At 34.6% G+C, this 13901-nt stretch overlaps 1 protein-coding gene across 1 annotated transcript; it reads left to right on the top strand.

The window, feature by feature from the left end:
• Positions 1-3781: 3781 nt before the first annotated feature.
• On the top strand, positions 3782-13301 carry LOC117323501 (cell division control protein 42 homolog). The gene is made up of 3 exons (XM_033878760.1): positions 3782-4118; positions 5233-5291; positions 10477-13301. The coding sequence occupies exons 1-3, from the start codon at positions 3977-3979 to the stop codon at positions 10870-10872; spliced, it is 597 nt and encodes a 198-aa protein (XP_033734651.1). The 5' UTR covers positions 3782-3976; the 3' UTR covers positions 10873-13301.
• The last annotated feature ends 600 nt before the right edge of the window (positions 13302-13901 follow it).

Here is a 13901-nt window from a genome sequence, read left to right as displayed (position 1 = left end):
TGCTGAAATATGAATTTATCTATATCTTGCAAATATTTTGTCATTCCAAGTCAGATATCAGATATAAGAAAACGTGGAGATCCAGAAGAAGAAAAAATGAATCGGGCCTAGTTATTTAAATGTCAAAATATTGGACAGATGGCCTGAGTCAGTAATGCAGTCGATATGGATTGAGCTATTTGGTAATCTTAAAAGAACCTTAAATGTGTGGTTATATTCTTATTCCTTGGCAGTTTTGTTCTTATTACAATAGGATACAATAAACCATATAATTGACGAATGCATTACTGCCTCTATATCCATATTAATAATTAAACATAAATTGAAATAAAATCAATGATCTGATAAGACATTTGAAGCTGGCGCGATGGTTAGATTTTAGTTTCAGGCATTTCCAGTAGTTGTCCAAATTATTTTTTTTATAAACTCTTTTATTGGTGTGGCCTCCATGACCAAATCCGGTAGGCTGTTCCATATATCGACGGTTCTTAATCAAATGTTAGACATGGCATGTAGGGTAGTGACACATTTCGGGGAATGTATATCTACCAGCAGAGTTTATCATCAAGCAATCCAAATTAATTGTACAGTAGACACACAAGTGGATCATACTTTTGAATAAGGAAATATATAATACAAATACCAAATAGTGTTCGTAGTTATACCACACAGTAGATTTGTCTTTTTATGACTCGTCAGAAACGTCCTGTGATAGATCATCAACTTTCAACGCTTACAAAGAGGTATTTCCAGACTAAAAAAACTGATATTTATCAATAATAGTGTAAATCAGGTAAATAGTTAGGACAATGACAAATGCGGGAGAAAAAATATCAGGATGCAATATGGAATAACAAGGTTCTTGGCCCCACGCTATGTATTGGGTTGTTTATAGTGTTTACATAACGGACAGGTGTAAATATATATTATGTACGTATACACAGGTGCGATGACAGGCCTAGATTAGTACATGTACGTATATGTCCGTAATACATCATACAGGTAATCAGCCCATACAGGTAAATATGTACATGGAATTGCTATATATCTAGGGTGCGGTCAAACTTATCACCATAGGTCAGTTACTTCTCGTATGTGATCACGTTACATACATGATAATATAACGATAATGTTCCGAAAATTGTTCACAAGTTTATCACCCTATATTACTGGGAACTCACAGATATGATACATTTAAATTACAATATAGGTTAATTCAATTACACGGACATAGGTAATGCCAGGACATAGTAACATATATATTAATTCCATCGCATTTTTAAAAACTTCGACACAAGAGCAACATATTAATACAAATTTAATCAAGAAACCTACTTATTATTAAAATAAATGACATCATGAAGTCACTCGTCAAATATATGAAACTATGTTAGTCATCAAGAATTTACGATACAGAATAAACATGTTTTGGTTCGTAGCAGAAAATGCGGTCATAAAAACAACCATGCTTCCTTACAAGGAATGGTGTCTCATAAGGGAATTGTACCTTCTAATGTCAATTAGATAATAGATATAGTATAAAACTGCAGCATACAGTGGTTTGGGGAAAAAGCAGAAAATACCTACATAATAACGAAACCATAATTCTACCTCAAACTCGATAAAAGGCGGGCTTTTTACGAAGCAAAAATGGCATGAACCCCTTGCAGTGTACAAAAGACACTCAATGTATTAGCACCATTCAAACCAAATTGAGAGTAAGATATATTAGGGCCAAAATGAATTTGACTGCATCATACAGCTGTTCTTCTAGAAACGTGTAGAGCTCGCCAGCGAGACTAGGGACATCATACAGCCGTTTCGTCTTTCTAGGACTCGTCTGTGATGGTAGGGACATCATACAGCCGTTTCTTCTTTCTAGGACTCGTCATTGATGTTATGAGCCTAAAGTGATCACCGGGGAGACCAATCGTAAAAGTAAAGTAAAAATAAAATATGGATTGGAATATGCAAAAGGCCTATCATTTTAATGATTTTAAATAAAATGATAGAATTTTACGAAGACTTCGAATAATAAATCATTTTCTATATTTTGTTCTGCTACACTGCAATTTAAAGGTTCAAGCAAGTGTATAGAAGCGGTGCTTGGCACAGAACTCTCCCTTGCTTACTCAAAAGAAAACTTTCATGAATATTGTCCAAGATGTTCCGGAAGGGTCAGCGTAAAATAGAAGACTAAAGGAAGAAAACTAAGGTTCAGTAGTTGGTGATAAAGTTTTTATCAATGAACACTTTAGTTAGCTCACCGCTGAAATAATAGTTTTGTATAACTATTGTTACATACCCGTAATTCATAATTGATATGGATTCCACTATCATTTAATTACATAATATTTACAATGACAGCATAACTGGTGTTTCACAGCAAGTAGAGTGGCATATTGAACTTTATGATGAAATAACTAACTACATTTTATCATGTATCCTAACTCCTGTATCTAAAGTGTCATCATCTCATATATATTTCGTCACCTTATGCATAGTTCACTCCTTGATGAGAAACAGTGCTATTTAACAATATATAGTTTGTTACTCCCACGGTGTTGGCTGATATCACTACATCAATCTAAGGTGAACCGTTCGAACTGTCTAAGTGACATTTTTATAAACATTTTAAACCCTATTTTACATAATAATTAAGTAATATTATCGTTTCATCTCGATTTGTTTTTCTTTGACCGAAAAATCGCCTCCGCAAGAACTCGTTAATAACGTATAGTGTTACCCGGCACGTCCTTATAAACTACTGTTCATCTTTCGTTTGTCTTTTTATTGTTTCTGTTTTGTTTTTTTGCTTTGCTTTTTTTTTAATCTACCATCTAAGGAGAAACATTTCTCACACAATTCACAGGGTGATCCAGTAGTTGATAGGGATGGGATAAATGAGCATCTCAAACGAGAAAGATAGTTGGCACGCACTACGATGCCGCTCTCAATAGTGTATCGACATGATTTTATGTAGCATAATCCACGTTGCAAATCAATAACGTCATTAATTTCGAAGCAATTTCGATGACAAAATAGGGGTAAAATAAGAACAAGATAAAGATTTGCACACTTTCAAAATACAAGGCTAACAGATCAGGCGTTTCGGAAGAGTATGCGTCTTCTACCGTATAGACGACATCCGCCAAACAAATCTTTGTCTAATGTCACATCCTCAAAGTGTGAAATAGACGGGTGACAACAGATTTGTCCTGTGTTGCTAGTTGTCAACATCTGTCATAGAAATCGCGACAATGGGAACAAGTCCTTGAATATAGAATATACTAGGATTTGTAATCACTGTAGACAGAGGAAGCGGAGGTGTTACTATCTTGAAATGGAAAATACAGATCAGTATTGGATATCTTTAAGTTTCAACTAAATCGAATAAACAACCGATCAACAATGACTCGTTTCCTACTATTGGTTGTGAGAGGGCCATAAACTACCAGTATTAAGTCTATTTAAAGTCTATTAATCCGACCCTATTCGTGCGAGTTTTAAACCAACTACCATAGCATTTAAAATTTGAAAGTGGCAGAACAACAACTGACCACAATTAAAGTATTTCATTTGGAGGCCGCAGTGACCTGGAGATATGATTGGTGTATTCATGTGAAATGCCAATTTCACTTTAAGTACACAAACATTGATGGAGACTATCTGATAGAAAATCACACAGCTTGATCGCTCCCATTTACCTTGCTATTTGTTGATATATATATATACAGGATTGCTGATAGGCTCCCCTGAAATACCTGTGAGAGTTTACCTGGGCGAGCACGTGACAAGATATGTGATTTATAAGTTGGCGGGATATACACAGTTATAACTTCAGACGAAAACAAAGGGATGTCTTTCTCGACTGTAGTGTAGATCGGGACTGCAGCAGGGAGGTTTTTTAAATACCGTTCTGTATTTAACATAATGTGTGACATTCTTAATCCTAACTAAACATCACGGATTAATAATGGTGATTCTAAGAACAAACTTTATCAAGTGTGTGGTGATAGGTGACGATGCTGTGGGTAAAACAAGCATGTTGGTGTGTTATGCTACAAACAAATTCCCCGAGACTCAGCATCTTCCTTCTGTCTTCGATAATTATGCAGGTAGGTATCCCCCTTTCAAATCTCTTCACAGCTTAACCATTTACCTGTATTTCATCAGCCATGAATTTAATTTTAACTTTCATCGTAATGTGTATTATTGTAGACACGATGGAAGCTATTTATGGTTTGTTGTCGTGGATCTGGGTCAGTGATTCCGTGTCAAGTGCTGATTATGTCTCACGCGTCATTTATCATACAGTCCTACACTTACAGTTGGTATATATGTAATATTATTTCATAACGTTTCGCTTATGTCATACACAGGCTTGTTTTCACCTATTATATACGGTCTTGACTATTACATAATTCACATTCCATTCCCTAATTAATTTGCGCATTTAACTTTAAAATTCACATTCGAGAAAACAATAGGTTTCAATGTCATTAACTCTTTATCATGCGATATTAGATAATTTTTATGTTAAATTTGCATGTGGTGGATATATTTCAGGTACAAATAGTTCATTTATTTTAATTCAACTATGATCAATATTTTATATTCTGAATAGTTACCTTACAAATTGAATAAGAGGTATGATGACATAAATGATCAAAACATTGAAACTCTTTTGACATATGTGTCGCTTTGTACAAACGAAGTCGATATTAGTCACAACTTGAAGAATTTAGAAAATTTGAAAAAATATGTAGTTTATTGCTATTCACTAAAGTGATATATGAATAAGCAACAAAACGAACTTCAATAAAGGTGAAGTAACCGTATTCTAAAAAAAACAGTGTTTAGTTGTTTCATATTTTATAATAAAAGAATGTCATCAATCCCTAAAGAAAAAATACAACTAAATGGAAATCTTAGTCCTAAGGTATATCGCTATGCCATGGATACAATGGGTTCGTATTTCAGTTACGAACGTTACATTCTCTGTATTTAATGATGTTAATGTTTTATGAAGTGGCCGTTACCCTATAGAAAACTTCATGTTTCACTGTTAAGCTCACCATGTTTGGAAATCTTGACTACCTTGTTTATATTGAGATGGTCAGATGATTGGCTATGTACCACCTTTCGGACTACGTACTTTGACCGAATTATATTGACCTCTTCTATCTAATATATTGACAGATTTTTGTTTTTTTTTTCTGTCTTTGACAGGGAACATTTGCATATCTGGAAAGCGATATCACCTACAGCTGATTGACACTCTCGAACAGGTGAGATATGTGACAGGGTGGTTTACGTGGATTTCGAGGGGTATATGACGCACGGCATGTTCACAACCTCTACCCCGAGATACACAATCATTTGGCAAATGTTTTGTAGCTTATATCGAGTTCAGATATAAAATGTCTTTCTACTGAAGGATTAAATGCATTGTTTTGCCAATAACATATTTTTGGTATAACATCATGCAATAAAATTGGTATAAATATCTCTAATTGATATAATATTATAAAATAAAATTAATATGAATATCTATCATAGGATATTGCAAGTATAAAAGGGTATGCTATGGAAATGGCCGATTATCTTTTTGTTTTGTATTGCGGTCAGATTTGTCAACTTATATGTCCTATATTGGTTTCTGGTGTCCATAACGTACCTGCGCACCCAGTCTTAACAATTTAACATCTAGAAATGACCCTTAATACTTTCGTGACGCCCCCTCAATTTTTACTGTCCTAACCGACCGATATACACTCCGTGACGCACCTAGATTGTAAACCAGACACACACGTATGCCCTAAGGTATGTTGTATACCGGTAATTACAGGGAATATATATACATCTGTCAATAATTGTCGGAAGTGATTCCAACAACACGTGTATCCGCTATTTACTTACATATTGTTTATTTTACTGTAGGGATTCGCAAAAACGATGTAGACTCGTTTCATTACGTTTTAAATAATGCCTCTAAGCATTTTAAGATGACACCTTCAAATATAAAGTTGTGTCTTTTTATGATGAGTGTTTGCACATACCTCGGCAGCCTCAAAGAGATAAAATGACCTACTGCACCGAAAACCATAAAATTTTATTTAAGTACAATGTAGATTTATTTTTGAAGGCTTGTTTGGTGAGTTTCATGATATATTTATATATATATATATAAACCGCTGTATAGCACCAACTCATTTCGACAATATCACGAGTGCGGATGGTTGCGGCTGATCTACAGCTTGCTCTATTTGATGGTTTATTAATGGATAATCTGCCGCATACAGGACACCCAAGGTTTCATTTCTACTTACCAACAATATCTAATGGAATGACAACTTCCCTTAGAAATGTTATTCTGAGCACATATTTTAAGCTTGAAAAAATCTTCCGTGTGCGTGGTTTAAGGATTGATGGAATACGTATTAATTATAAGATATTTGATGTGATGATTTCTTCATTTATTTCTCTAGATAGTTTTCTAAATCTCATAGAATATAAGAACTTTAAACTAAGAACAATTGCCATTACATTACATTACCGCGTATGCATTGTTGGAATTCATTGTTGAAAGGTCTTGATGTTATCGCGGTGTAACTAGAAATATCAGCACCAAGCAAAACCTTTTAAGTTAAAATCCTTGACATTAATTGTTTATGATATTCCGTTGTCTGAAGTAATCTTTTGTTTCATAACATATGACATTGTCGAGTCATTTTGACAAAGACAACATATTGAACATTTGTCCATTCGTTATATATGGTGCTAGCTAGTATTGTTCCAATTTGCAGAAAATAATTATTACATTAATTTAAAAAAAAAAACAATGATATTCCTTATGTAAATTATTGTATGTCTGAGGAGTTAATCAAATCCTTAACTAAATTCTTTACATAACTCCTCTATCATGCCATACAACCTGTTGTGAACGTCTTTAAACATATCATTGTGACATCCTAAATGGCTGACCTCTTTACACTGTTACGTTATTATCTCAGTAATGAATAAATTTTTAATTTGTCCGCTTATTTTTTTCAGAAATGTGACACACACTGTATGATATATATAGCGCTACATTCGTGTCAATGTAAGACAGAATGTCTTCAACTCATATGCTAATCTAATATGTCACGCGCCCATGAACCTTTTTCAGATTTTTGAATATGTTTATTAAGTTCAATATCACAATGACACTCATTAAAGATCCTCTTTTTAATTTATTGCATCCAACAATGAAATATACTGTATTCGAATGAAGAACTTCTTTTTAAACAGTAATACTTATGTTTGCGTTCTCGGTCGATGTGAATTACTATAAACTTGATGCATAACGATGGTCAAACTAATCTTACACCAAAATTAGCGTCAATAAACTATTTTCTATCAAAGATAAATAATATCGGTTTTTAAAATGCTTACCTAAGTCAGAGTGTTGTGCTATGTTACTTCGCAGACACTTATCTCCTGTTCACGACAAAAATACGACATAAGGCGGATGTTTAGGGCGGTATATCTCATTAATCATAGTGTTTATATCAAATATGACGACGACATTTATAATATCAACAGAAGATGTATTTTGTAATATATCAGACAAAATAAGTTTAAAAAACATAAAATCCGTATATATTTTGTTTCCTGGTTTAAGTCATCAAAATATTAATTGAATTCCACGATCTAGTTAGAATGCCGCGTTTTCGATCTCCATTTAATCACGATAAATGAAATAATTTTTATCAAATGACGAGGCAACACATTAGTATCTTTAGTGTTTGTTTATTGGTGGGTCAAGTAAATGTTTTCTCTAAACACTACATGTCTGGTAGGTTGGTTTGTTTATTTAGCGTCAGAAAAGGTCAACAGCAGGCCACGTCTACTCACATTGTGGGGTTACCCGAGAATAATTTTAATAAAATATCTTAAAACTGGGCACGGTATCATAACACCCCACCCGATATTGTGATTCTGATCATAGGTTAACTAGAGGTGGTGAAACAGATACCGACGGCCAAAATAACAGCATACGGGTCAGATATCAGGTCTAATGGACACTTCTAAAATACGATATGCAAATGTACATAGGCCCAGTTACTAAGTGGATGTGGTTATTTACTACCAAAACCTTATTTAAGTATTATGACAGAGAGTATCGATGTGACATCATACGTACTTATCATATCTCCCTATATGAGAGATATTCTCTATTTATTAGTATTGTTATTAGGTATCGTCAAGATCCATGGATGTTCTTCGATGTAATTCGAAAATAAAAAGTATGGTCGTAAATTTAAAGTTGTACATAAGCTGAAACAGAAGTTAAATATAAGATATCATCTTTCATTTGTTATTACGTCAACATCGATAAGATATCCAGAACAAAGGTGACTAACAGACAAACTTACTCATATCCCCGAATTCGTGTGTAATAGGTCTTTAAATACCTGTGCATATATGATTATGTGTCCGACTTCAGACCGCGAAACGACTTATATTTCCAGTCAGGTACAGATTGCGTATGATCGATCAACGTCGGATAACGTACGCGACCTTCGTGTTAGTACCTAGACACCATAGCCATATGTATATAAAAAGTATGTAAGGAGTGGAGTTTTTCTTAAATAGAGGTTTACTGTTCTGACCTTCGTTAACGAGACGTGAAGTTAGGTCTAGCGTTCGTTAAGAAAGATTTTACCGCACTTGCTACTGTATTTCATCAGGAACTTTCCAAAAAATCACAAAGTACATTTACACAGAAATGCACATGCAAAATTTTAACAAAATCCGACAAGCATTTGGCAAGTTAAGCATTGATGAAATGGTACATCATTAACAGGCACCTAGCATATTAATGAAGGACGAATCAGCTGTTTAGTGCAGTACAACTCATATTTTCACCGCTGTTCCTAACTCTCAATTTTTGTTTTAAAGGTGCTAATATCGTGTTTATCGTTTGTACCATCCTGGGTCAGTAAATAAAAGAATGATAAAATTGATATAAAAGCGAAAACCCAGCCAGATAGGCGAGTTTTTGCAGCATAAAACACTGATGTTGTGAAAGCATTGATTGAGAAGGTAGGTCGTTACACGGTTGATAACTCGAATAGTTTGCACTTAAGACAGTACACATCTTATACGAAATAAGGAGAAATTTAAAAAGCATTATGCTCGATGGATCTGAAATCGGCATCTGAGAAAAAAAACGCTAGAATTGTACTGAAAACCCTCTTTAAAGTATGATAATTGAAACTCAAGTACATTTCAGAGTAACATACAGGAAACAAGGTATGGATGTAAAACTTTGACACATTTACATGGAAAAGCTCCCAAATAAGGTACGGAATCGTATGCAGCTTATTCACGACAATGCGTCATCACACAACAGAAATATTGTACAGGCGTTTCTGAAACAATAGAAGTGTAGTGCAGATTGTCAACTAAGCTTTCTCACCAGGCTTTGTGAAAGACTCTATGGAATAATGTGTGTCCAGAACTGTATTTGGCGCTGCGTAACATTTACGTCATGGACGACGGGATCGCTGAAGTGCTCTTTTGATCATGGGAGATTCTTTGAGTGTTACAGAGCTTGCATTTAATCAATGACACTAAAGACCTAACTTAGTGAATGGCCCACGTATAGTGTTCTTTCATTAAATGTCTACGGCACTCGCAGTGCTCTCCTGTCTGTTAACAAGAATCGAAGAATGACTTTTTAAGACAATACGACTTTAAATCTTGCCAAAGAAATTATTTACCTCAGCTACATGTGAATGCACGTGGTTAAGTTGCAAGTAAAGTTCGATGAAAGCAACTGATATGGAAGAGTCTGGAATGTCGTTTATTTCAATCATTAGATAGTACTGTATATCCATTCGATATTGGCAAAATAAATGTCTTCTTATTTAACGACAACACATCATGACAATATCTTAACGTGAAATTATAAAATCATTTATAAGATAGTTAATCAAAGGTAAAAATGACGGTATCCATGATAGAATTAGATCAACCGTATCAATGAGAATAAAACTGTTTTAGAAGAAGCTGGTTTATATATTACAGAAATATCTTAACAGAATAATTCCGCTAACACTTTCGATATCCCTGTCCTCTAACTGGTTTACATAATATAACCATTTATGTATCGGCCTACGGCATAGAGAAATACACACCGATGTCTACAACTGATAGAGTATCTGTTATCACACCATGTCTGAGTTTCTTAGCTCAAACAGTAAAATGTCTGCCGTCATAAAAACATACCATAAAAATTAAAACAAGAGAATTATAATTTTGTGCAATGTAAACATTTTATTTACATGACTGCATGTATAATCAGCTATGCACAGATAAACGCCTGTGGTGCTCGTGTCTGTACATGTCCTCTGTCAAAGTGTTGACTACAAACTCGCAATCTGATCTGTTTTGATAAAAATCATGTTGTGTTCTCTCTTACTTCAGGATCCATGCTCTGACGTAACACAAAACGTGTTTCCGGGAACAGATGTGTTCGTGGTGTGTTTCTCCGCCGTCAGACCGGAATCTTTCAACAATGCTGAAAAGAAATGGATACCCATCATAAAAAAGCAAATGGGTGATACCCCATTCATACTGGTCAACACGCAAACAGACCTCCGTAAGGAACCTACGGTTATTCAGGAACTCCGTCGATGTGGTCGGAGCCCAATTTCCAAGTCTGATGGAGCTGCCATGGCGAGGCGACTCGGGGCTTCCACTTACATAGAATGTTCACCTGATGATCAAAAGAAGATGAAACAGCTGATAAACAATGCTATAGTGTCGGTCCTAAGTCCTGTCGGATACAAGATAGAGGGACAGACCTGTAACATTTTGTAAAAGGTCAATGTCTACTACTTCAGTTGCAGTGGTATGACAAGCAACTTCAACATATGGGTACTTCAGCCGAAGTTGGAGAAATCAGCAAATATGATGTTACTATGATATTTCAACTAAATTACATTGTATATGACAACGTGCCCAAATACTCGTAATTGAACCTGAAGACAGTGCATATCGTAGGTTTGGTAGATGTATTTGAGTGTTAACTATGATTGATCTGAACTCAAAGATATTTATCATGTAGCTCCAGTTCTGATATATATGCAGTAAGAGAAAGCACGCGAGAGAGCATGCAGGCATGGCACGTGCGAAAGGTCCAAAGTAGAGGGTCGACTACGAAAGCATTTGTAGACGACTTTAACTGTCTGATATTTTGTTTGTAACATAACATGACACACATTTCGTTTTTGATTATTGGGAAAAGGTCATACACTGGTCGTACACAAGTTATCTTTAACATCGGTGAATACATGTTATTGATTTTTGCAATTCACGTAGTATACCTGTTTTTTATGCAACATTGAAAAATATTGTATCTTATAGTCCAAGAGAAAGACCATGGTCTGAAATACAAGTAGTGCACGACACGTGATGCCTTGAAATAGTTGTTCTTAAACCTATATAGCATGCGATGTATAAGATTCAGATGCCTTCTGTACGGCCTGGGCAAAGTCGTCCTAGGAAAACGGTATGTTGACATCCATTGACCCGGTTAAATGTCAGAGCTTCCAATAACGTAACACGTGGCTCTAAGTAACACAATGTTACAAAGAAAGTTTTTCTGTAAATGGGTCATCTCCAGGTCATTTGTTAAATATATGAATATGTTTCTATTAGATCAAACTGTAATAGTTTCCATGACCATTTTTTTATATATGTCTTTATGAGGGACTCATTGCAACTTGAGATAGGCCTATGTGCTGAGAGGTTTTTTTTACAAAAAAATGTTTTACACGATTCTGCAAGACAGAACAAAATATTTCCAGAGAAGAAAAGACTAACCCCTTTTTGATTATCATAAGGCATATTACTCCTTATTTTGAATGATGTATATATGTACATATGAACATATATTAGCCAAACTTTAATTTCATACTTACGCTTCAAACCATAAGCATGTCTGATCTTGTTCCAATGGAAGGGAAAAGTTGCTCGAAATGTTTGAAAATGGAATTATCATCAAATCTCATTGTTGTTTCCTTACATTGCATGAGTGACAAGTTAAGTCTCACTGGCATGGAATCAGAAAATAATTGAGAATTCCGCCCAATCTTGTGAAGCAATCCGTTTACTTCAACAAAATAGTGATATACTATAAATATTCGACATTTATAATTGTATATAAGACTGATATGTTATATATAGATACAGTACACTACTTACTAACGGTAATATGTTAGAAACCCTCTGTCTAAAGGCGATATCTACCAGTGTTGGCTATGTTCAGTCTTTGAGATATAAGGATACGTATGATCTACTAATTTGGAGTCTCCAACATCTAATTAAACCTTCCATGTTACCAATGCGTTCTTGTGAATACTAACATCCATTCAGAGAAAATTTACCCTTGTTTGTGTTCTTTTGATTAAAAGAATATTCAAAACCATCACATTAATCAAATTCATTATCTTTCCCTTTAATAATCATGTCTTTTTGCTTGCGCCGATTTGGATTCTTCATATTTTTTTTTTATTATTTTTTTTTTTTTCTAGTTTCCCTTTTTTATTATTATTTTGAAACAGGAGGAAAATGCTAACTTTTGAACATTGATATAGGTATATACTGTATAATATGGTATAGGTTACTGAATTCATACCTAAAGATACTATTATCGTGTACTTCTGACTCTGAACTCGCTGTCAGTCAGCTATATGTTTAACCAAGCCCATAACAAATGTGCAAATAGTAAAATTCTAAAAATAGACACAGTTTCTGAAACAATATATAACAATAACTTCACAGACAAAATCATATGTTGGAATTGAAAAGACGTTTAATTGTGAGATAAGCGTGTATTTCATGGTGTAAGGAGTGATATAAATATATGTTATTAATAATTATAATTATTTTGCTAAAATCACCCAGCCGTGTAATTTTGCGGAGGACAAGTCTTTCAAATCTGTGTTGTCTTGACGATTGCTTTCGCCTGATGAAAGCCACCTGACATTGTTGTTCGTTGATATTCACAAGTTTATTAGCTTCAATGAAGTTGGATGTGTCCAATGAAATAAATATCTTGTTTTGTCGATCCTCTCGGCCTATTTCGTCAAGACTTGGCTTGATTCCGAATCTTGACGGATTTAGCCGATATGTTACGATTGTTTACATTGCATACTATTTCGGACAAAGATTGTTCGATTGTTTTTGTTTTTATTTATGTACTTGTTTGTACTCATTGTTGAAAATATAAGCTGCATTGTAAATTATTTTGTATTTGTTCTTTGTTTGACCTTCAGGACTCTCAATCTTCAACATTATTTCCAAACCAAAAACGTAGTTTGGTTAAGTATATTCCTGTTTGAAAACTGAACTCCATAGTTGCATGATATTACTACTACGTTTGTATCTAATCAAGTTTGCCCTTTTATGCGTGTTCCTCATACCGTGTGAAACACTTCCTTTACCGGATACAAACACGAACATACTGCAGCTCCCCAACATACGTACACGTGCATATTGCATACAGAGCGACCATCCTTAAATGACCTTAGCTGTCGATAGGACAAAAAAAAAACTTCCTTACAAAAATTTCCCATACAGCAGTGATTTGTAAGTATCAAAATCTGATAAGGTAATCCTATTGTGAACAGTATCTGACATGTTTGATGAATCGGACAAGAACGAGGAAATATTTCTAACCTTGACCTTTAGATAAGGATCTGTTGACAAATTCACAAGAGGATAGAACTTAACCTTCGGAAACAACCAGGACAAAGGAAATAACACTTTAGTGCGGGGACCTAGTGACATGTTAGATAGATCCAAAACGTGTCAAAAATATCTAATACGATGATAAGCGATCAGAA

Source organism: Pecten maximus, chromosome 3 (assembly GCF_902652985.1).
Source record: "Pecten maximus chromosome 3, xPecMax1.1, whole genome shotgun sequence".
NCBI lineage: Eukaryota > Metazoa > Mollusca > Bivalvia > Pectinida > Pectinidae > Pecten > Pecten maximus.
Note: the sequence above shows the minus strand (reverse complement) of the source record. Positions and strands in the feature narration are given on the sequence as shown.